General features: G+C 38.9%; 1 protein-coding gene across 4 annotated transcripts in view; it reads right to left on the bottom strand.

Moving 5' to 3' along the window:
• The window catches only part of LOC122308760 (uncharacterized protein YacP), a 31,427-nt gene extending 6,955 nt beyond the window's left edge, over window positions 1-24,472 (bottom strand). Inside the window, exons 1-9 of one of the 4 annotated variants that reach the window (XR_006242219.1) lie at window positions 24,206-24,472; window positions 23,708-23,779; window positions 23,507-23,631; window positions 23,244-23,404; window positions 22,482-22,551; window positions 22,164-22,219; window positions 11,555-11,625; window positions 9,888-9,942; window positions 8,442-8,525 (exon numbers count right to left, since the gene is read on the bottom strand). Coding sequence is in view for 3 of the 4 variants with exons in the window: in XM_043121969.1 (XP_042977903.1) it covers window positions 8,442-8,525; window positions 9,888-9,942; window positions 22,482-22,551; window positions 23,244-23,404; window positions 23,507-23,631; window positions 23,708-23,779; window positions 24,206-24,343 (705 nt within the window). In the remaining variant the exon portion in view is untranslated. Of the gene's footprint in view, window positions 1-8,435; window positions 8,526-9,887; window positions 9,943-11,554; window positions 11,626-22,163; window positions 22,220-22,481; window positions 22,552-23,243; window positions 23,405-23,506; window positions 23,632-23,707; window positions 23,780-24,205 lie in introns of those variants that run through there. The other 3 variants (XM_043121970.1, XM_043121969.1, XM_043121968.1) reach the window with 3 other exon arrangements.
• Window positions 24,473-25,189: the final 717 nt, after the last annotated feature.

Below are 25,189 nucleotides of genomic sequence, written 5' to 3'. Positions count from 1 at the left end.
GACCCAATCAGACACTTTCGATTGATCCGGAAAATAGAAATCCAAAGGAACAGGATCCTCCCTCCTGCAGTTCTGAAAACCGTGTAAATCATCTTCAAAAGAGATATCTTCCAGCCCCAACTGACCACTGACATCGGGTAACACCAAATCCCCATCCACCGACAGCATCAAATCGTCAGATCCCTCCCCCTCTTCCTCCCCTGAATCTGATTCCAATACAACTCTAACCTGCTCCTCCATCGGCACTAAACCCAGTTCATCCATGCAAATCGGCACTTTCTGGCTTTCCTTGTACTGAAAACTGCCCTCCAGATTCAACGGCAAGTCCCCCGATAGCTTCAAAAATTCGCCCTGTTCCATCCTCGCCGTCGGGACCACATCGGAGTGCTCCAACGCCATCAACGGCGTCGTCTGTAGTCTCGCCTCCCTCCTCTCCACCGTCGGAGAGCTTTGCAGCATCTTCTCAGATATCCTCGGGCTCGGATCTACACTTGATGCCTTCGTATTCTCTTGCAGGGCCGCCGGGATCTCGTCGACGGTCTCCAGAATCACCGTCGGCGAGTTCTGTGTCGTCGCCGACACCTTCGCCGCCGACGTCTGCCGCGGTGGCTTCTCCACCTCTTCCGTAGAAACGCAGACAACCGGGTTGATAAAACCCGGCTTGATAGAACCCAGATTTGGTTCATCTGGGTCTTCAGAACTGGACCTGGGCTGAGACGGCCCAGGCCCAGGCCCAAAGCGAGGCCCTCCACTCGTGGAGGCCTTGTTCCCGTGAGAAACGGGTAGTGGCCCTAATTCTAGGCTACGGGCCCCCACCTCCAAGCCCACTCTTTGCCTCAACCCAGCCTTATGAAATTCTTTAAAACCCTCCCTCTGAAACGCCACCGTTCCAGACCTCTCCCTTTCCTCCTACCATCTCCCTCCAATTTCCTTAATCAACCCGACATAAATTCTGACTTCATCCATTTCTTTCTGCAGCTTCCTTAACTGGCCCTGTAGCTCCAACAGACGTTTGCTGGACACCCACGTCTCCTTTCCAACTACCCTGCCAAACTCAGCTTTTCGAAGATGGTGTGGGGCTCGACGTTCCCCCCCAGCTACCTGGCTTGCACCTCCGGCAAGCCCCTTCTGCCCATACGTCGGTCCTGCAGTGAGGACCTCCTTGAAGGTTCTGTGCACAGTGTTAGAGGACTTACCCAGATTCTTCACTCCTCCCCCCGTTCCATATCCATTTCCTCTGATTTGAACCAACTCTAAAGCCAGATTCTTCACTTTCCTCCATCCCCATCCTTCCTCACCTTCTGGAAAACAGAGTAAGCGGATTCTACCCTCCTTTCCATATTCGGCAATCGACAAATATCGTCCTCGCCAATTCGAACAGCGTTGGGCAACAAAACTGCGATATCCTTCTCTTATTACTGAATAAACATCCTTCCTTCCCCCTTTCAGGCAATCCTCCAACACTTTCACCATCCACAAAGTTGTGTTTCTGCCCACCAACAGTTCATACCTCTCCTTCCACCCGTGTTCTGAAAAACGAAAATTATTTCCTTCTTTTGAGAGGCTAATCAGCTTGGACTCAACAACTATTTCACGAGAATAAGCCATAGCACGCCGGAAAACAACACCTAAACTCACCGTGACACCCTCACCACCTAGAGAGGTTACATGTGTACGGAGAGAATTTTCAAAATGTGAACTTTCCTTCAACAATACATATCTAGAGTTCAGTAACTATAATCGGAATGGCCAATTCCCCATGAGGGAACTGAGTTTGACTCCTGAATTAATCGTGCTGATGGCACACAAAATGATTACAAGAAAGTCTTATGGCAAATAATACAGAAGTTATGAATCTTAAGAGATCTACAGTGATTGCCACACCAGCGAATGACCAAAGACTAGCTATATAGAGATAAAAGAAGGAATCTATTATATATTTGTGGAAAAAAAGGGCTATGCCTTCTTTTCTTATGAATAAAACTTCTTAATTACCTATAAAAAAATTGTGGAAAAAATAGTCGGGGGATTTTTGGAGAATTATCCTGACACAGATTACAAAAATGTAGACTAACACCAAGCAACCAAATTTGAATAGATTCTTTAGAAAAATTGAAAATAAACCAGTCACTGAGGAAAAAACAGAAGTGGCTAAACAAATTGGAGAAAACATTGCAATGTTTAAATTTGAAGTACACTAGAGAAACATTAGGTTGAAGAAAATCAGATTACTGAGGAAGTGTTGAGATACGAAGGGGAGATGCGAGGATCCAAGGTAAGTTAATTAAATGGGTTTAACTGGTGAGGTTGGGGCGAATGGGATTATAAGGAGAGAATGAAGTTTCAAGTATGATTGTATCTAGGCTAAATGAAAATGTAATGATTATACTAACCCAAAAAAATAAGCTCCTATTTCAGACATGCAGGCAAATACGACAAACTCGATGTCAAACAGATTTAGAACATTTAATATCAAAATAAATGAAACCATAAGGTTGAAGACCTAAACTTATTGGTTACAATATGGGATACCATATGATATAATCAACTACTGCACATTAAGTTGCATGTTATTATTATTAATTAACCCAGCAAATGACCACACACAAGATATTAAAAATAGTTTTTTAGGATAAATACTAAAATAGTCCTTGTGGTTTGCCTCTAAACAAATTAGTCCAAGTTTTAGTTTTAAACCTATTTACTACCCATAGTTACAACTTTGATCAAATAAATCCTTCCGTCCCTACTCTGTTACTGAACTTGAATTATTAGAAGTGTCTTGTTAGCAACAATAAAAAATAATAATAATAAAATAATTAATTAAAAAACACAAATAATTATATAGAAAGAAAGGCGAACCACATACGATAGCGAGAGAGAGAGAGAGAGAGAGAACCCTAGAGGAGCCACCACCACCGTCACCTGCCCGGCGAGTGACATCACACGTCCGGCACAGATAGGCCCCGCAGACACCAGTGACGTCACTAAAGGGTATCTGGTGCCGGATATCCTTCCGGTGACCTGAGTTTTTTCTGCCTCTCCTCTGCCTGCCTTGAACTAGCTTTCTTAGTGGAGCCACCAGCATCTCTTCTCACAAAAAAGTGCGACGTGTCCCCGCGAGCTCTTCGCCGGCCTCCGACATCGGATTTACTTTGGCGACTGGTTTTTTTTTGGGTTGGGTTTCTTTTTTTCAAGATTTGTCAGGAGCAGCAACCTTGTTGGCTTCCACAGAACTTACTGACGGACACCGCTGGCCTCCGTTGTCGGCTTGTGATGGGTCAGAATGGTATAGATTGGTTGATTGCTACTGTGGGAGCAGCATTAACGGTGGGGAGAAATACAGATTATACAAAACACTTGCGCAAAGGTAACAAAGAATTCTTGGCCCAACGATGCTCCAACAAGCATGGTTGGTATCTAACTATCACCGAATATGGTGGAGGAGGCCGGCGGAGTAGTGTTGTAATTCCTGAAAGGCATGAAGGACAAGGTAGGAGAAGTTTGCAGCAAAATTACGCAGAACCGCGGATTTGCTATGTGGTGAGGGGTCAAGAAAGGAAAAGAAGATTGAGAACACCAAAGACCCAAGCACATCCACGATGGCGAAGCGATCGTATGTGGCAGCTCTGAAGATGGGTCATGCTTCTGTGGCTCAGAGTAAGGGGAATGGTGAAAGTGGTCTGCAAATTACGCAAGCTCAGAACTAGCTTGAAGTGATGCAAAATTCTCTAAAGGATATGGAAACCCAACTTCTCGAGTTGAAGACAGCAATAACTTTCTCGTCAACAAAAATAGACACGCTTTCAGCTGGAGGCAACAGGGTTGTTAAGACTAAGATAGGTCTAATTCCTTTAAATTCCGATAAAGGAAAACGGAAGATCGGTTTCAGTCCTATCCCTAAAATCAGCTGGGGTCTACATTGGATGTTGGTGTAGAGAATGCAGTAATGGCGCCTCAGGTAACACAGGATAAACCATTAGGCGGTGTTACACCCTTGCTTGCAAATGGTAAAGGAGATGTAGGACCCGCTGAAGTTGGACGTTTAAGGTTGCCTGAGATGAAGGGACTTGCTGCCACCCCAGAAGCTTTAATGGGGATGGAAAGAAACAATGGAGTTGATGAGAAGGTACGGGACTTGTCGTTGGTGCCTTGTGTGGAAGAAAGTCCAAAGTTGGGAATGCAATTGGTTAATGTATCTGAGGATAATGTTGCTCCCCTGGTCTCTTCTCCTCCGATAGCGGATTGGATTTTGCCTAAAATTAGCAAGATTCTGCCTTTCATGGGGATTTCACATTGAGGATGTGAAGACCAGTTCAATGAACTAATCACCGCGATCGAGGCAAACCACGCGCTTGAAACCAAAAGTTTCAAGAAAAACAGGGAGTTACAGCTTCTTTCTTGGGCAATTGACTACGACACTACGGGGAGGTAGCTCAATTAGAGGGAAGTCTAAAGGGAGGGCAATGTGAAGACGGGAACCACAATAGGTCGGGCTTTGGCTTGGGTATTAGTTATACGGGAAACAAGGGGTTGAGGTTCAGTGTAATTTTTGGGTATTTTGGGTAGTTTTGGGATTTGTGTATTTTGGGTTATTTTTCTTGGGCTTTTTTGGGTCATTAGGGGCGCTTTATTATGGGCTTAGTGTTTTCTTGTATATGTTCAGTGTACTTGGTTACTCCTTTTGATATATAAAATATTTTTACTTATAAAAAAAATAAATAATTAAAAAAAGGGGCCGACGGATCCTCAATAAATAATAATAAAATTTATAAAATAATTAATTTAAAAATAAATCATTAGGGATCCGTCACCCCGTTTCTTTCCATGCCCTTCTCAATCTTGATAAATGGTGATTGTGTGGGTTTCTTTAATAGTTCGCGGGGGCCATGACAAGGCGATCCACTATCACCACTTTTATTTGTCCTTGTGATGAAGGCTCTAAGTAGAATGGTGTCAACCACAGTAAAGGGTGGACTTTTTTTCAGGATTTTCAGCGGGGGATATTCATCATAGCTCCACCATTATTTCTCATCTCTTGTTTGCAGATGATATGCTGCTTTTTGTAAGGATAGTGTAGGACATATTCAATCTTTGAACGCTATCTTAATTTGTTTTGAAGCTGTATCTGGGTTAAAGATAAATCTTGCTAAAACGGAGATGGTTGCGGTGGGTGATGTAAGTAATATTAGGGGGCTGGCCAACGTATTGGGATGTGTGGTTTCTTCGTTGCCGTTGAAGTACCTTGGTCCCCCATTGGGAGCATCTTTTAAAGTTAAGAAAATTTGGGAGGAAGTGTTAGAGAAATTAGAGCGTTGGCTAGCCGGGTGGAAAATGTTGCATTTATCTAAAGAGGGGCGGATCACACTTATAAAAAGTACTTTATCTAACCTTCCCACATATTTTTTGTCTTTATTTCTCCTTCTAGCGAGCATTGCATCTAGGATTGAGAAACGCCGGCGTGAATTTTTGTGGAGTGGACTAGGTGATGAGTTTAAATATCATCTAGTTGGTTGGGATAAAGTATTTACTCCTATGAGAGATGGTGGTTTGGGTGTCCTTAACGTGAGGGTCTTTAATTAAGAGAGGGAAGCCTTATGGAAATGGGTTATTGATGCGAAGTATGGGAGAGCAAGGGGGGTTGGTGTTCTAATGAGGGTAGGGGGGCATATGGTGTGGGGTTATGGAAGTATATACAGAAAAGTTGGGGGCTTTTTCTAGTAATACTAGGCCGTGTTTGGGAGATGGCAATAGAATCAGCTTTTGGCATAATGTGTGGGTGGGAGATACGACTCTTAAGGTTGCTTACCCCAATATTTTCATAATTGCACGGGAAAAAAAAAAGCTATGGTGATTGACTTGCAGATAGTTAGTCATGATTCACAAGAGTGGAACATCAACCTCACTAGAGAGGCACATGATTGGGAAGTAAGTGCTCTGGTGGATTTCTTAACTTGCTGTATAACAACACTCCTATTGTTATAGCTGAAGATAAGATGGAATGGAGTCCTTCTAGGAAAAGGAAATTTTCAGTTGCTCTTTCTATGACACATTTACAGTTCAACTTAGGCCAAATTTTCCTTCGAAGAACATATAGAGGAGTAAAGCACCTCCCAAGGCTGTGTTCTTTGTTTGGACAGTAGCTATAGGGAAGATTCTAACAATTGATAATATAAGAAAGCGTGGACTTATAATTATGGACTAGTGTTGTATGTGCAAAAATAGTGGTGAAATGGTGGACCATTTACTCTTATATTGTGAGTTGGCCTAGGACATATGGAATTATTTCTTCAGCAGTATGGGATTAGCATGGGTAATGGTGGGAAGGGTGGTTGAACTATTAGTTAGCTGGAGAGGGATCACAGGGACACCATAGATTGTAGCTGTGTGAAAGATGGCTCCCATTTGTATTCTTTGGTGTATTTGGAGCGAAAGAAATGATACACATTTTGAGGATCATGAACGATCCTTGAAAGAGTTTAAGAGTTTTTTCTGGAAGACTTTATTTATGTGAATCATTGCTTTAGATTTAAATGGTCTCAGCCTCCTTGATTTTCTTGTAATAGTTTCTAGTTCTTAAATCGGTGTCCCACATGTATACTTCAAATGTATCTGAGGAAATGGTTATGGGTACCACTTAGAGGGGGATTCGCTATGGAAAGAGATTATTGACTCTAGACACGGGAGTGCCGGGAGGGGGTGGGTTATGGCGTGGGCTTATGGAAATTTATTAGGAGGGGATGGCAGAATTTTGAAAGTCATATCTGTTTCGTGGTTGGAGAGAGTTCTAGAATCAAGTTTTGGCATGATGTTTGGTGTGGAGATTTCACTCTTCTTAGGGCTTTTCTAGCACTTTATCGTATTGCAGCTAATAGTGAGGTGTAACACCCCAATGTAAGGCCCAAACCACATAACCTATATTCTAAAAGGACTAGTCAATGATACCATTAGAGCCCCATTGAAATCTTATAAAGAGCAAGAATTTCTCATTTTCAAACAATGTGGGATCTCATACACCACCTACTCTTATCCCTATCATATGGCATGGAGTATTACAATCTATCCCCTTAAATGCCTGATGTCCTCATCGGGCCTGTCCGTTGTAGGTAGTACGGCTCAAGTCCCACATTTCTGGTTGGGATAGGCTTTGATACCATTTTTGTAACGCCCAAATTGAAGGCCCAAACCACATGGCCTATACTCCAAAAGAACTAGTCAATGATACAATTGGAGCCCTATTGGAACCTTATAAAGAGTAAGAATTTCTCATTCCCAAACAATGTGGGATTCCATACATCACCTACCCTTATCTTTATCATATGACATGGGGTATTATATGAGACTTCTATGGCAGATATGCGGGTATTTTCTCATGGTTCTTACCAGTGGAATGTCCTTTTTAATAGGGATATTCATGATTGGGAATTGCACACCGATTATGAATTTTTCAGGTAGCTATACTCCATGGGAAACACTATGGCACAGGAGGATAGGATACATTGGAGGGCCAATGGTAGTAAAAAATGTACAATCAAGGTATATACTACAAGATCTTGACAGCACAAGAACATGTTTCATTGACTTGGAAGAGGATTTGGAGATCTCGTGTGCCTACTAAAGTAGGTTTTTTTGTATGAACTGCTGCTCTTGGGACGATTTTGACTATGGATAACCTGAGGAAGATGGGACTCATTGTGATGGATTGATGCTATTTGTGTAAAAAGCACCGAGAATTTGTGGATCACTTATTATTACACTTTGAGGTGACAAGGGGGCTATGGAATGAGATCTTTAGAAGAGTGGATGTTGTTTGGGCAATGCCATCGAGGGTGGTGGACTTATTGGCTTGTTGGAAGGAGATTCAAGTTCGTCCTCAAGTGGTGGCAATGGTGTACGTGGTCAAAAAGGAATGAGTGGTGCTTTGAAGATAGGGAGCGCACAATGGCAGAGCTTCAGAATTTTTTTATGCATACCTTAATGCTTTGATTCTCAGCCATTGTACTTAATGGAAACAATGTTCACGACTTTGTGTCCCTAATCTAGAATGTATTTAGGTGTTCTTTTGTATACTTCCCGCGTACAAGGATATGCCTTTTTCATTCATATCAATAAAATTTACTTCTTATGTTTCAAAAAAATATATATCAATAAAATTTCTTCTTATAAAAAAAAAATTAAAAAACTTCTAAAAAACAATTTTCAATTTTAAATGAATAACTATGTTTTTCTCATTAGTTGTATTTTTAGGCAAAGGCCCTTGCTTGAATGTGTGACTGCAAAAACAATTTTCAATTTAGAGGCAAACCACAGGGACTATTTTAGTATTTAACCCCTTTCTATAAGTATTTGAAAATGGGAATATAAGAATTGCGCTCAATGGATTAACAAAGAAGTTGCATAAATTTCACAAAAATTGGTCTAACTACGAGGAGAATGCATACTGCTCCATATGCTGCTTGCTGCTGACAATGATCAGAAGTGGCAACCCAGACTTTGGGACATCCATCCTCCTTCAACTCTACAACCTGCCAGATAAACAAGAAAGCATACACCAGGACAACACAATTATCACAATATAGCAAATGGAAAATGCTTAATAAATACAACGAAACATTCATCTACAGAACTGGTTTCCACACCGGACTGTGTTATAAAACTTTTAAAAAAGTGTAACCATGCCAACTGCAAAAATTGTCAGAAAATAACAGATGGAAAGACAGGAAGGAAGATGATGCTACATACACAAGAATCTACAATAAATAGTTTGAGGACAATAAAAATTTAAATGCATAAGACACAGAATACATCTGAGTCATGAGGACAAAAACTTTCTCAAAATACTCTATTGCATGCATGTGTAGTTCCATGAGATGTGAAAGAGTTAGCCTGCCCACAGAACCTCCTTTATTCTCAAATTTTCACTTTTAGGGCCTTTTCAGCTAGCAGGTCATGGTAAAGCTCCACAGGCTGAGTATTTCATGCGTGCACTAAGGAAATTGTATCCCCATATATAAGGGAAAGATGTCATTTCAAGTGGTGGTTGGTAAATGTTTATGGGTTGGTCATGGTTCAAGTGCTGTTGAAAATATAAGCAGGACAGAAAAAAATGGTGCAAGTAAAACAGGATAACAAGGAGTTGAATGAAAAGAACATCCTAATATGCTAAATATATCCTGCTTCATTGGGGAAGATCTTGGACATCGACAACCTAAAATAAAGACGGATTATTGAAATGGATTGGTGTTGCATGTTGCAGGAAAAGTGGTGAAACAGTGGATCATTTGCTTCTTCACTATGAGGTTGCTAAGGCCTTAAGGAATGATATGTTCAACAGGATGGGGATAGCATGGGAAATCACCAGGAGGGTGGCTGATCTTCTCGCCAGCTGGAGGAGTCTATGGAATTCAGAAAATTGCATCAATTTGGAAGATTGTCCCCATATGCCTCCAATGGTGTATTTGGAAGGAACAAAATGTACGAACATTCAAAGACAAAGTACATTCGGTGGAGCTTAGAAGCCTTTTTTTCAAGACATTATTTCTTTGGACAATAGCTATAGATTTCAATGGGCAAAATGTTCACGAGTTCCTTGTATCTATCTCTCCCTCTTCTTCCTACTAGGTGTTTCCTCTTGTATATGTCCTGTTTCCTTGGGCATTTGCCTTGTTCTATCAATAAAATTTTTACTTTTAATGTGTGTGTGTGTCCGGACATTTAAAGTCAACTGTAGCTCAAGTTATATCTATGACATAGATGAAAGGAAGAGACAACCAACTAGCAAAAACAATTCAACTCGACAGTCAACCCACACAGGAAAACAATAATTTATATCTTCACACAGCCAGAGTACACTTATAGAATCCTACCAGCTTGATGTTATCTCTTACCTCTTTCTCTATCCACGCATCAGCACATGATTCACCTGAGTACACTACATCGATACTGCAACATTGTGAATTTTCATAATCCAATTAATCATCTTTTTTAAAAAATAAATACATAATCAAATAAATCTTATCAAGAAGTTTCATTTCCAACAGAAATAAAGAGTAGAATTCAAATATAAGCTTGACTATAATCTTTATGAATGACAACGTCAAAATTCTAAAAAAAAAAAAAAAAATTGCATTCCCACAGTGTCATAACCAGCCCAACTAGAAAAAACAAATCCCAGTATTTTAGTTAGAGAGAGAGCGAATCAAAACACCTTAAGAAAGCCCTAAATTCTTTCACCTGAAAACTTCACCAGACTCCTCTGAAATGTCCCTCCCTTTTCTTTCCTTTCTCTTCTCCCCCTCATCTTTGGCAAGATTTTATTCCCTTAATTCCCTTTCCCAAATTTCTTCTCTCTCTTTTTTTGTTTTTTTTTTTTTTTTTGTTTTTTTTTTTCATTCATTCTTGCTATTAACTTCTGTAAACTCCCTTCATTAAAGCCAGAATCAACAAGAATTACCACTTCTTGCTCTCCCCCACTGGCTATGATTGTAGTCCTTGAGAAATCGCACAATGCCCTCATCTCCCTCTCCCTTTCTCTCCCCCAACACCCTTGCCTATTTTCTTTTGGCAATTTGAGCTTTGGCAATCATAGCACTTTTCAGTAAGCCGCTGTTCCCTCTTACTTTCTTAACTTTTCTTTCCTCTTGGTTTAATTCATCTATTCTGTTCCTTCTTCACATGGACACAATACCACTTCACACTATCACTCTCCTTGAGTTGAACTTTGGTGCATTTAGGCCCCGTTTGGTTTCACATATAGTCTCAAACCATCTCTCATCCAATCTCATCTCAATATCTAAACACCATTCAAAGAGAAATACTTTTCAATTTCAAGCTTTCAATTTTTCAACATTTTCATCTAATCATTACAACTTTCCTAAACTTCCAAACAAAACACAAAAAATAATTCAACTTTTTTCAAATCCTAAAACAAAAATAATATTAACAAATTATATTCTAACAATATTTTAACTTTATAATATTTTTCTTCAACTTTTTTTCTCCTTTCCCAAAACTCCATAAAACATCTCAATTCAAGCCATTTCACTACTATTCACAAACTATCTCACTACCATTCACATATTTCTCATCTCATCTTATATCATCTAAGTAACCAAACGAAGCCTTATACTTGAGGTGAGAGGTTCTGTCAAGTGTCTAATTGATTTTCCATGTGTGAATATCAGGCGGAAAAGAGTGGTTTTGTGTGGTTTTATCTTTATGGTGTTGACTGAGTTGAAATTGATTTATGAGTTTCGGTTGGGTAATTTGAATTGCCTAATCATACTTGAAGCCCGAAACTATGAGCCAAGTGAATTTATTGGTTTTGGGTCTTGGCATCACCAAAAAAACAAGTGTGGGCTATCGCAATTTGGTTGTGAGGGTGTACAGCTGCTATTGTGAGGGAGTTTTAAGTACTTTCATAATTGTTCCCAGTAAAAATACCCAGCATAATAAAAAATCCCTAATTTATCAAAAATAAATTCCCAAAAAATAACAAAAATAGTCTCATGGCAAGAAAATTTAAAACTGATCTTTTAATGAAAAGAAAAGACACATTAAGTCTGAAAAAATCCTTTATACAGGATCTATGCTTGGCCGTCAGCTCATCAACACTATCCTCGTTACCTGGACATTTTAAAAATATAAAAAATAAAATAAAAATGAGTGAAATACTCAACAAGTAGTGCATCATACAGTAAACATAATAGACAATAGGGTTTTCTTGAAAGCGTGCATACTTAATACCTATACTAACATAAACATGTAAAATGTACTACGCATAACTCATTGAACTTGTCTTTCCCTTTCTTTAATGGCCACCACACGTTAACCCCCATGTGTAGGGTTGCGCACTGGTTTCACTGCCCGTGCCCATGAGGGGAACCACTTAACTTATCATGACATTCTATGGTGGACCACACTTAGATCCGTGGCTTGCACATCCATTCATAATTGATGCATTTAGACCACATAACTTGTCTTCTAGCTTTCTTATCATGATGCATGTAAACCACATAATGACATAGCTCTTCGTAATCATAAATGAAAACATATCATGATGTATGTAAAACACATAATAACATGACATTCAAGAATCACTTTCATCATAACTTGATACGTAAAAATGAGCTTTCGATAAAGGGCCATACACACACAATACTTTAAAAACATTGTTTACCACAGATCTAAAGGTATGATCATGCTACTTACCTCTTTGCTTCTATGGATAACAAATGTGTCAATAATCACCTACTTGAAGTTGCTGGAAAAGGGTTGTATTTCATAGGGTGAGGCTGGTTCCTTTTTCAATCTCCTGAAATTGAACCAGTTATCTAGGGTTAGGGATTGGTTTTCTTGAAGAACATCACATGCGATTGCTATAAAAACTTTCCAGACTCACAACAGCCTCTGTTTTTTTCTAGTTTTGAGGCTATCCTTCTAATGAGACCTGGAAAACCTAATAATAGGGCTGCACAAATCTAACTTTGTTTTGAAAAGGGGTTCTAGGAATCCTAATGTCTAGAAGTTATAGGGTAAATATGCTGCTATCTTTGGATCCATTTACGAGTCATAAATGGGGCTGGTTTCCAATTATCACGAATTTAAGAGCCAAAAATCAAATGGGCTTTGGCTAGAAAATATTTAGGCTTACCCATCCATATATGGGCCTAATGGACTGAACCTAATCCATTTTAAATCTAGGTCCATAATTGCATATCCAATCCTATCTCCTCGATACTAGATCCTCAAATAATAAAGCCTAAAAAAATTGGGTCCATTGTCCAAACTTATAAAGCTAAAAAAATTTGGGTTTGGATGCTACAGAAAGAGAGTTTCAATGTCATGTTATTATATGCTTTACATGCATCATTATATGTTTTCATTTATGATTACGATCAGCTATGTCATTGTCTATTCTAAATACATCATGGGAAGAAAGATTTTATTTATTGATCGTAAGAATAGGCAAGAGCCTAAGTATACAGGACATATACAAAAGCAACGCCTAAGTGTGCTAGTTTAGTGAAACAAGGGATTCATGAAAAGTCAAGCTAGGAAAATCAATTATAATCAATCAATGAAGTAAAGAATTGAAAATAAGTTTCAAAGCTCATCCATTGACCATTCTTGGTCTTCAAAACTTCTTTCATTCCTCTCCCTCCAAATACACCACCATAAACATATTGGTACTATCTTCCATATTGATGGAATTTGACAATTGCACAATTACTTTGAATGCCTCTCCAAGATGCTAGGAATTCAATTACCCTTCTTGGCATCGCCCAAGCTAATCTCATCTGAGCAAAGACTTATTCCACAATGTCATGGCAATCTTACGACGGAGTAGTAGATGATCAACGGACTCTACGCTTTTTTTGCACATGCAACACCAATCCATGTGTTAGGGGCCTCGGTCAAGTCCCAAAACACTATGATCTTCTAGCTCCACTCTTCCTTAAGATGACCGAAGTGCCTTGTCCTCTTGCTTGTCTTCACTTGAGTATGGATCTTGTGTAATGGTGTATGGTGTTTAATGACAAATTGGATGGTGCTTGTGGGTTGGGAAATCTATGGAATGTGTTTGAGCAATGGTGCGATGTGGTACGGATTGAGAGTCTCCTTTGGGTGTTGGCGCCACTTAGGAAATATTAGGGTTTGTGGAAGTGAGGTTAGGGTTTAGGATGTATTTGATGAGATCCAAAAATGTAGGAAGTATTTTAGGGTTTATGGGAATTTGGCCAAGGCAGGAAGAGGTAGGAGTTTTAGGGTTTAAATGGGTTTTGGAATAGCTCCTAAGATTTAGGAGTTGGTGAAAGGCTAGAATTAGGGTTTCCTAAAATATAGGAAATCCTTATCGCATTAGGGTTTTCGGCTAGGCCAATGGGGAAAATACATTTAGGCTATATCTAGGGTTTTATGGCTTTATGGAATAAGTGTTTAATGGAATATGGGTCAATGGAGGCTTAAATGGTGTTTGGCAGGTGAGAAAGTGTATGAAAAGTATATGGGAATGAGTAATACGGCTAGATTTCTTGGCAATGGTAGATCTAGAGTGTTATATGGATGAATAACTAAAGAATTATGGAATGGGTATGGAAGATTATGCAAGACTTTGTGGAATCAAAGAGAAAATAAATGAATAACAATGAAAGTAAAGGATCAACAATGGAATAGTGAAGAAAAATATGTCATATGATTGATAAATGAATCATCTCTCATTCATGAATTGCAAGGTGATGATCCCCTGCTTGGGATTTACGAATTGCACCCAAATAACCCAAGTGCCAAGTACCGAAAAGAGATATCAAAGACAATAGTCCGTCTACAAAGGAAATATGCCAAAAGATGCAAAATGAAATGCTAAGGATCCTATTTATAGACTTACATAGTTGGAAACCCTAATAGGTCTCATAAATAATAAATTAATAAATTAAATAAATAAATAAATAATTGAAAGTGGTGTGGGGCTCATGGGAGCCCACGGCAAGCACTAGTGCTTGGCTTGGTCTAGGCTGGCCCATGGCATGGGCCATGGGTGTCACGCTGGGCGTGGATGGCATGGCCATGTGCACGGCTGACATGGCCCAAACTAGTGGCTTGGGCGTTGGCCTACTGTGGCACCCCTGCTAGTGTGGCATGGCCCAGGCATGGGCCTGGGCGTGGCTATTGATGGGCACAAGCAGGTGCCGTGTGCTGGCCTTGCATGGCCTAGGCAGTGGCCTGGGTGCTAAGGCTACTGGGCGCTTGCATGGGCCATGCGCCTAGCTGGCATGCTTGCTGAGGCATGTCACTAACCTCGTTGGGCAGGTGCTATGGCGCTGGGGCATGTCTTGACATGGCCCTGGCGTGCTGATGGCTAGGCCATGTGCTGTTGGAGCGTGTTGAGGCATGTCACTAGCCTCCTCCTGGGCTTTCAAGGGCCGTGGCATGCCTGCTATGTGCTGCTGAGTGTTAGGGGCATGCCTACTGGGCTGTCCAGGGCGTACCATGGCAGGGTGATGGAGATTTGAGGAGCCATTTGCAATGCCACAATGAGGGCTAGGCGTGCCAAGACTAGGAGTGTTGCATTGGGTTGCATGCATGGCTCGGGTGGTGAGGCGATGGGCGTCCAAGACAAGTGCAACTAGATAAATTTAATGTGTCGGCCAATTCCTTGATTTTAGGGGTTGGATGACAAGAAGGTTCGATGACAAGATGACAAGAAGGTTCCTAAAAAATAAAGGTGAAGGCACCATTCATGGTGGGGGCCGGCTATGTTCCTTTTATTTAGGGATTTATTTATTTTTAATATGTTTATGCTATTTCCTAGTTTAATTCCTAGTTTAATTCTTAGTTTTTTTTTTATGAATAGTTTAATTCTTAGTTAATTTCCTTTATTTTATGCATTAGATGTTGTTTCTTTAAACTTAGGATTCCTAAAACTTAGAAGTGGATCTAAAAGTGAGATCTAGATCTAGATCTAAGTTAAGGGAAGAGAGGGGGAGGCATGTGGTGCCAACCCTAGGGGTTTCTCTATTTATATTTCGGTTTTGTTTGTTTATTCATCAATTACTGTTATGTTATTCAATGAATGAGAATTTTATCTTTAATACTTTTGAGAGTTAAGTGCTAGCCCGAGTCAGTCTTGATTTTCAACAACCAATTTTGATTTTTGTGTTGCCTTGAGGTAACCCTAGATCTAGCCACCCAACACGCCAATCAAAAGTAAGTGAGAGTGAGGCTTCCATCACAGGGGCCATGGCATGCCTGTGGCATGTCAGCAACAGTGTCTAGGGGTTGTTATGGCATATCAATGGCAGTGTTAGGGGCTGTGTTGGCATGTCAAAAGACAATGTCAAGGGCTGTCTTGGCATGTCAACGATAGTGTTGAGGCATGGCCCATGGCCACTTTCCTTGGGGTTCTAACACCATGTCTATAATTTGACGTTTCCTTAAATTGTCCAGAGTAATGATCTTCCCTAAAGAAGCTGTCCATATAAAAAAATGTTGCCTTTAAGGGTGCCTATGTCTTTCAAATACTCTTCCATGAGAATGGATTTGTATTGTGCATTGTCATGGCTTGGTAGAATGAGCAAAAAGATAGAGGATTGTTTAGGGGGCTTTATGGTGGCTTGCTTATTCAAGAATGTAGTGGATGGATACCAGTGGGTGTTCACAATGGTCTATGGTCCGAATCTCAATCGCACAAAAAGTTTATTATGTGATGAATTGGCAGGACTAAGCAACACATGGGACTTATGTTGGTGTATTGGGGGCGACGTCAATGTCACTCGATTCCTGAGTGAAAGATCAAGTGGCTCTAGCTTTAACCTAGCAATGGTAGACTTCTCTAACTTCATCTCTAAACAAGATTTATTGCATATTCCTCTTGCAAATGGCTCTTTCACATGGTCATGCAACCGAGAACACCCATCTTGGTCAAGGATCGATGTATTTCCACTATCACTAGAATGGGAAGCACATTATCATGATCTTGTTCAAAAGAAATTGCCCAGGTTCTGTTCACATCACTTTCCTATTCTTATTGACTGTGGAGGCTTACATGGAGGCCCAATTTGTTTTTAAGAAAGATAAAAGACAAGTTATGATAGAAGCTTTAAGAATGACTATATGAGATGCATGGTACCAATGCATTTATGAGTAGATGTGCAAGCCACAGACCTAAACTGGTCCATCGTAGTATGTTATGATAAGTTAAGCGGCTCACCTTGTGGGCATAGGTAATGCAGTAGAGGAACCGGTACACAACCTTGCACATGGGGGTTAAGATGTGGTGGCCATTAAAGAAAGAGAAAGAGAAGTCTAATGAGTTATTATTATTATTGTTTTATCGGTAAACAAGATTTTATCGATCAAAAGAATAAGCAAAAACCCAAGTATATGGGACATATACAAAAGCAACACCTAAGCTTGCTAGTTTAGAGATACAAAGCATTCATGAAAAGACATGCCATGAAAATCAATTACAATCGATCAATGGAATAAAGTATTGAAAAATAGATTTCTAAGCTCATCCATTGACCGCACTCGATCTTCAAAACTTCTTTCGTTCCTCTCCCTCCAAATACACAACCATAAACAAATTGAAACCATATTTCAAATTGAGGCGATCTGAGATTACCCCCAAATGGCTCTCCTATAAGCTAGGAGGTCCATTACCTGTCTCACCATCACCCAAGCTAATCTTATCCAAGCAAAGCTTTCATTCCACAGTGTCCTAGCAATCTCACGATGAAATAGTAGATGGTCAACCGAACTCCACTCTTTTTGCACATACGACACCAAATCCATGACTATGATTCGACAACAAATCCATGACTATGATTCAACGTTTCCTTAGATTGTCTAGAGTGAGAATCTTCCCCAAGGAAGCCGTTGATACAAAAAAGTCGCCTTTGTCTTCCAAATACTCTTCCATAGGAATGGATTTGTATTGTTCATTTTCATTTTCATGGATTTGTATTGTATTGTTCATTTTCATAGAACTCTGAAAAATCATCAACTTCCCAATCTTGAGCATATCTTTTGTTTTTTAATAGGTAAAAGAGGTTTTCTTGATCCACGTAAATAGGCAAAAGCCAAGTACAAAGGAGGTATACAAGAAAAAGCCTAATTACAAACTACGTGCTACTGATAGTAACATACAAGTCATTAAGGTTCGTTCCATTCAAGAAAAAATCCCTAAAAACTATCCGGAGAGCATTCCCTGTCCTCAAAACAGCGGTCATTTATTTTGTTCCATGTGCACCACATTAAACATAAAGGTACCATCTTCCATACAGCTGCGATCTGGCGATTGCCCCTAATCCCTTGCCAACAAAACAATAAATCTATCACCCTCCTAGGCATGGCTCATGAGATACCAAGCCTCCAGAAGATTACATCCCACAATACCTTAACTACTTCGCAATGAAGAAGAATGTGGTCTGTTGATTCACTGTTGCGTTTGCACATGTAGCACCAATCCATTATATAGAGTCCACGCTTTCTTTTTTCTTTTTTTGATAAGTTAGAGTCTACGCTTTCTTAACTTGTCAATTGTTAATATTTTACCATGTGAAACCACCCAACCAAAGAAAGCAACCTTGAGGGGAACATTGCTCCTCCAAATGCTCTTACAAGGGAAGTCATTGAAGGAGTAGGTCAACAAGGCTTTGTGGTATGAACGAACTGAAAATTTCTTGTTCCTTGTGCAAGTCCAGAGGAATCTGTCCTCCATTCCTACCCTATGCTTCAGCGCATATAACATTGTAGAAATCAGTGATGTCTCCCACCTCCCAATCTTGTACCGCTCTTAGTGAATCTCACAATCCAAGTAATGGAATCAGCAGTACTACACATGTTATCAACCACCGAAGAGCCTTGATCATATGCAATCATATAAAGAGAGGGGAAAGCCTTTTTCAAAGCAACATCCCCGAAACTAATATCATGCCAAAACATGAGTCACATGCCCCTTCCCACCTCAAACTTGCAGTTGCCATCATCCTAACCATTCCAGATAAGTTTCCAAACTCCCACGCCATAAGCCCATCTTACTTCCTTAGAGCACCAACCTCCCCAGCCGCTCCCATATTTGACATCTAAAATATTCCTCCAAAGAACATCTCCCTTACTTCCTTGAGCATATCTAAGGAATGTAACATTCCATTAGTGAGTATGAAGAGGTCCTCAATCAGATCTCCTTGCCTCAAACCACAAGAACTATTAAAGAAACCCACCGGGTTATCATTCACACCAAAATTGTAACATACGAACCTAGAATTTAGGTTAATTCAGTTAGAAATTATTTAGTTATGTTCTGATTATATTTATTCTTTTTATTAATTACTTATTTATTAAATTATCTCTATGGTAAGATTTTAAGTAATTAGATTGCTATGACACGTTTTCTAGAAAGATTAGTAACGTCTAGTGCCTCGTATAGGTCACGAGCTACGACGTGAGATTTCGGAAGCAGCGCTAAGAGGTAAATAGTATGATCATATAAATGTACACGTAATGTAAATATTATAATTGGGTATGATAATATGATATAGTTTTGATGGTTATCTACGTTGCGCTAAGAGCCAAGTCAAGGTTAGATCGCTTTCACGAACTTCTATGAATTACGATGATTTACATGAAAGTAAGCCTATATATATGTTATGCTTTTATGGATTGTTGATTAATGGATTGAATGTTACTAAAATCACATGGAAGTCATGATATGATCATATAATAATTTAAGATAGGTATTCTATGAATTAAAATAGCCAGATCATGCATGCTTCATTCATGTAGTACTTAGACCATATATGCCATGTATTGTTCATGCAATAACTTAAGTCAAGCATGCCATGTAATAAATAGCCAGATCATGTATGACATGTTCATTAGTTCTCAGATCATGCATGCCATGAAATGTCATAAAATGATTAAATCATGTTAGGCCATGTCATGCTATACTATACCATGTACAAGAATATATCATGTTATGCCATGCCATGTACAAGAATATGCCATGCTAGAAAAGTCTAAGAAGTCCAAGAAAATTATCATGCATCAAGAAAGATAAACATTTTAAGGTAACACGGACCCAAGCGTGTTTACCATAGTTATGCTAAGACGGTACCACGGACTCAAGCGTGGTTACCACAAGTTAAGTGAAACCCGGACTCAAGCGTGTTTCACTCCATGTCATGCAAGATGAGTGAACATGGACCCAAGCATGTTTCACTTCATGTCAAGCAAGATGAGTGAAACACGGACCCAAGCGTGTTTCACTCCATGTCAAGCAAGATGAGTGAAACACGGACTCAAGCGTGTTTCACTCCATGTCAAGCAAGATGAGTGAAACACGGATTCAAGCGTGTTTCACTCCATGTCAAGCAAGATAAGTGAAACACGGACCCAAGCGTGTTTCACTTCATGTTATGCAAGTTAAGGGAAACATGGACTCAAGCGTGTTTCACTACATGACAAGTTATGTGGTGCCATGGAGTCAAGCGTGGTTCACCATGAAATAAGTACAATTCAAGATAAACAAGTTACTCATGCATTCACGCTTCATGTTTGCCATGATTATGAATGTTTCCACTCATGTTAATCCATGAATGTTATATGAAAGTTATGATAAGGCTTTAAAAATCAAATTTATGCTAAGCTAGATAGTATTTTACGGTATGATGTATTATTTACTGAGTATTCGACTCATTTTTTTGTTGTTTGTCTTTTTGTTTTCTTCTATGTTGTTTGCCACAGATAGTGATTATGATGATGCAGAGATGGATGGCTAGGAGTAGATTTAGTATAAGGACTTAGAGATGAATAAATGTCTTTTACACAAGGATTAAGTTTCTTTTATGTCATTTCAATAACTAGTCTTGCTTAAGACTAGCTCATGTTTTGCTTTATTCAATTTCACGTTTCAAGACTATTTATATCCTTTCAATTAAGTTTCTTTCAATAAATGAGGTATTTCAGAGTAATGAGTCTCTTTACCGGGCATTTTATCATGTTTGTTAGTAACGTCTCTATGCTACGGGAACGGGGTGTTACAAAAATAGAGAATCTTGATGTCGAAATACAATGCTTTATCCACATGCGCCACCTCTCACCAAAACCATAATGGCCAAGGAGATACAATAAAAAATCCCAACAAACATGATCAAAAGCCTTTCCATATCCAATTTAACCAAGACTCAAAATTCACCCATTTTAATTCTGTAATTCAAACATTCATTTGCTGTTAAAACAGAATCTAGAATTTGTCTAACTCTCACGAAAGCATTTTGAGACTTCAATATAATTTTTCCCATAATAACAATCATCCGATTGGCCAACACCTTAGAAATAATCTTGTAGACCCCATTAACCAAACTAATTGGCCTAAAATCCCACATATGGACTGGCCCCACCTTTTTAGGAATCAAGGCTATAAAAGTAGCATTGATACTTTTTTCAAACTTCACAGAAGCAAATTCCAGAAATACCTTCATGATGTCTTCCTTCACAATGTTCCAACAAGCTTGGACGAAAGCCATAGAAAACCCATACGGGCCCGGAGCCTTGTCTTTAGCCATTCCTTTAACAACATCTAGTACTTCATCTTCTTCAAAAACTCTGTCCATCCATGCTGCACTTTCAGGGTCGATTACATCGAAAGATAATCCATCTAACTTAGGTCTCCAAGAGTAGTCTTCCTTGAACAACCTCTCATAAAAATTAACAGCATGTTCCTTGATGGCCTCTTGATCCGAAAGCATGTTTTCACCATCTTGAATAACTTCAATAGCATTGTTCCTTCTATGCGAATTTGCCATTTGGTGAAAAAATTTTGTATAGTTATCACCTTCCTTCATCCAAAGAACCCTAGATTTTTGGGAATTTATTTTCGATAAATTTGATATTTTTATTATGTTGGGTCTCTTAATCGAGAATAGTTACAAAAGCACGTGCTCCTAACCTATACGAAATGGGTGTTACACCTCCATCATATCATAACATGGTACATAAAAATGAGCTTTCAATAAAGGGTCATACACACATAATACTTTAAAAACATTGTTTACCATATATGTAAGGGTATGATCATGCTACTTGCCTCTGTTTCTATCAATAACAAATGCTTCAATAATCACCTACTTGAAGTTTCTGGAAAAGGGTTGGACTAGATAGGGTGAGGCTGGTTCTTTTTTCAATCTCCTGAAGTTGCAACAGTTATCTAGGGTTAGGGATTGGTTTTCTTGAAGAACATTACAAGGGATTGCTATAAAAGCTTTCCAGACTCATGGAAGCCTCTACTTTTTCTAGTTTTGAGGCTATCCTTTTAATGAGACCAGGAAAACCTAATAATAGGGTGCACAAATTTAACTTTGTTATGAAAAGGGGTTCTAGGAATCCTAATGGCTAGGAGTTCTAGGGTAAATATGCTGCTATCCTTTGGATCCATTTAGGAGTCATAAATGGGGCTGGTTTCCAATTATCACGAATTTAACAGCCAAAAATCAAACGGGCTTTGACTAGAAAATACTTGGGCTTATCCACATCCATGTGGTTCATTGTTACTGAACAGTAACGAAACAATATATTAAGAAAAATAAATATTAGTTTTCATGCATAATGCGGTACAACATGTTGCGCATGATGAAATAGAAAATAATATAAAGTAAGATTATTACACAAATATGCAGAGAACATGTCTTCAAAGCTGTGCAGCTGTGCTTGCTGAGACAAACTATGACCAATCAAAACATTATTATCCAATAAATAAGATCTGCCAGGGAAGACAATAAATCGTGCTACATCTAACAAATATGACCTTAGGAATACAAGATACGTAACAAGTAGTGTGTAGTCAATACATATACACACATATAAGCCAACAACATATAGACACTTCTTGCTTTAATCCCAATGAACCACTAAGCTCCATATTGATTAAGAATACAATGCAGTTGAAGAAAGTGATAACTATGGTGTAGGTTCATAAATAGTACCCAGCAAAATTTTCCTTGTGTGTTGGGAGTCCAGACATCATAGCGTCAAATACAACTACTACTTTCACCTCTGCAAATGTTTCAAATAATGAGATGGTGAGATAAAGATACCGAGAACACACTAAGAAGAAACCATCTAATTTAACTACTCATCACAAGACAACATTGGTAGACAAATACAGCGGTAATTCTCTAGAGAAAGATCGTGGGACAGAAGAACCGACTCAAGTTTTAATATAACACAGGAAGCTGTATACTCATGAAACGAAATATTAAGAAACAAATTGCTTTTAGAACTAAAGATTTGTCAATATAATTCACACAAATTCATATATATGGACCCAAAACTAACCATTATACCATTCGTTAGGTAGCTATTAGAATATGTGAATGCGTGATCATTTATATAGCTCTGCCCTTAATAAGAACAGTTAAGCATAAACATGTAGTTTGTTTTTGTTTTTTCGATAAGTAATAATAAGTTTTATTGAATCAAGTAAATAGGCATAGCCAAAGTACATAGGTTTTTATGAGTTATACGTAAGGCAAACCCCCCCCCCCCCCCCCCCAACACAAGGACAAAAAATTTGGTGGGGCAGCAAAAATCAGTTTTTATGAGTTCTATCTCTCCTCCCTGGGACCCAAAAAAAGAAAAGGCATGTGTGTAGTTCTGCCCCTGTTTTAACTAAGTCTCCTTGTTTTTATAATAGTAATTGTAAAGAAGCCTGTTCATACAACTAATAAAAAAACCAGAGTACAAACCTCTTAGCATACTGAATGTTACAAGTTCATCAATTAGCTTTTGGCGAGAAATATCAAGTCTCCCTTTCATAAAGTATTTCTTCAACTTCATCCAGTATCCACATACATTATAGCCATCAACAAGCAAGACGGGGACTGCACTATCTATACCCTGGTTTGTACTGTAGAAGAAATTTAGCAAACAAGGAAAATACTTCTCCGAAAGGCATAAGATAATTAAGATGGCAAATGAAAATGAGAAAGAAACCTGAAAAGATTATTACTAGTAGAGGGTCATGGTAGGATCGCGATAGTATTCGGTATCCTCTGGAAGATCCTCCTTCTGCACCTTTTTTCTGCGATAACTGGTAGCAGGCTTAGATTGTCCAGACTTCCTTTTTTGAAACTCCTACAAGAGCTTTGCCAGGTGAGCTTGAGAATACGTTTATGAATGTCAGCTTTAAATATCTTCGCAGGTAACCTACCTTCCATAACCTTACAAACTGTAGATTCTGCTTTACATTTGAAGTAATTCTGGGAGGAGTTGGCTCCGAACCCTGTCAACATAACGCCTCTTACATGCAGTCTAAAGTGAAGAGAAGTATCAATTCTCAGTAGTAAGCTGCAACGCTCCCTACCTTTTATACACACTTAGACTAACGCTCTTAGCTCAAAATTAGATATGGTTTACAGAGCATTGGCATCCAGACTGTTCTCAAGTTGCTTTTATTATCATAATTCACACCAAAATATATATATATATATATATATATATATAATGCATTTTATCAAAATACATCTGATGGTACAAAACTCGCTAAATCTTTTCCTTCTAATTTGCTCAAAAAATAAATATATAATAACCAGTCTTACTCCTTACATCAAATATTAATGAAATGACGCGAAAGGGTGGGGAAACGGGTGTCGAAGTAAATGGAAAAGTACTAGTTGATAAAGCAAATGAGAATGATAAGAAATAAAACCCTAGGAGATGGAGGTGTAGGCTGCTTCTTGCTCCTGCCCATTATAATAACTTTGTATGGAGTCGTAAAAGAAGAAGCGTAGGTACAGCGCGAAGCACCGTCCCAAGTATACGGAGATGGAAGAGAGATTGTTTTCATGGAGAAAGCAAACTCAGTGCCTCTGGCCAATCGGGGTAGAGGATGTGAATGGACAGCAGCCACCCCTCCTCCCAGCCCCAGGTCCCGAAAAGCTTTTCAGAATGATATTCTGATTTTGGTGTGTTCGTTTGCGTAGGCCTCTGTCAACTTCTCCTCTGGGCTCCGCCCATTCATTTATTCCCCATGGGCCGGATGGATCATCTGTTTTTCGGCAATCGGATGGATCATCCTGCAAGCAAAGCCCAATATCTATTATCTTTTTTTAGAAATGTTCAGTTGATATTAAGTAATGCTAATTTTGAAGTGAGTAATGTTATATACAGTTGTAAAATTGTAAATACTGCATAATCATTTTAAAAAAAGTGAAGTCTATGATTAAAAAGTTAGTTTTTTTTTCATGTGAGTTTTATATTAATTCATTTTTTTCAAAGCGACTGCATGCCGCTTGCACAACCACAACTGTAAATATCATTTCTCTTTTGAAATTTATTTCTATAAGATCTCTGCGGATCTAACATTTTTCTTATCTAAATTTTAACTTAAAAGAATTGTGGATTAGATGAAATTAACAAAATTAAATTTGATGGATAATTAAGATTTAAAAAATAAAAATATTTTTATAAAATAATAGAAGATGTTAATCGATTATAAAATAAGTTGTGATCTAGTTGTTTCTCCAACTACACACTTTCATTCACTCCTCTCGCTTAGAACCCTAATCAACATAATAAAGAGGACGAAGAAGGCGTCCAGTGAAGAAGCAAAGGGAGGGGGGCCTGGCCCCAAGGCTCTACAAAATAAAATATTTCCAAGTAAACTTTTTGCTATTTTTACTAAAATTTAATA

The sequence above is a fragment of the Carya illinoinensis genome, chromosome 5 (assembly GCF_018687715.1).
Source record: "Carya illinoinensis cultivar Pawnee chromosome 5, C.illinoinensisPawnee_v1, whole genome shotgun sequence".
Classification (NCBI taxonomy): Eukaryota; Viridiplantae; Streptophyta; class Magnoliopsida; order Fagales; family Juglandaceae; genus Carya; species Carya illinoinensis.
The sequence above is the reverse complement of the archived record's forward strand: the minus strand, read 5'-3'. Positions and strand labels throughout refer to the sequence as shown.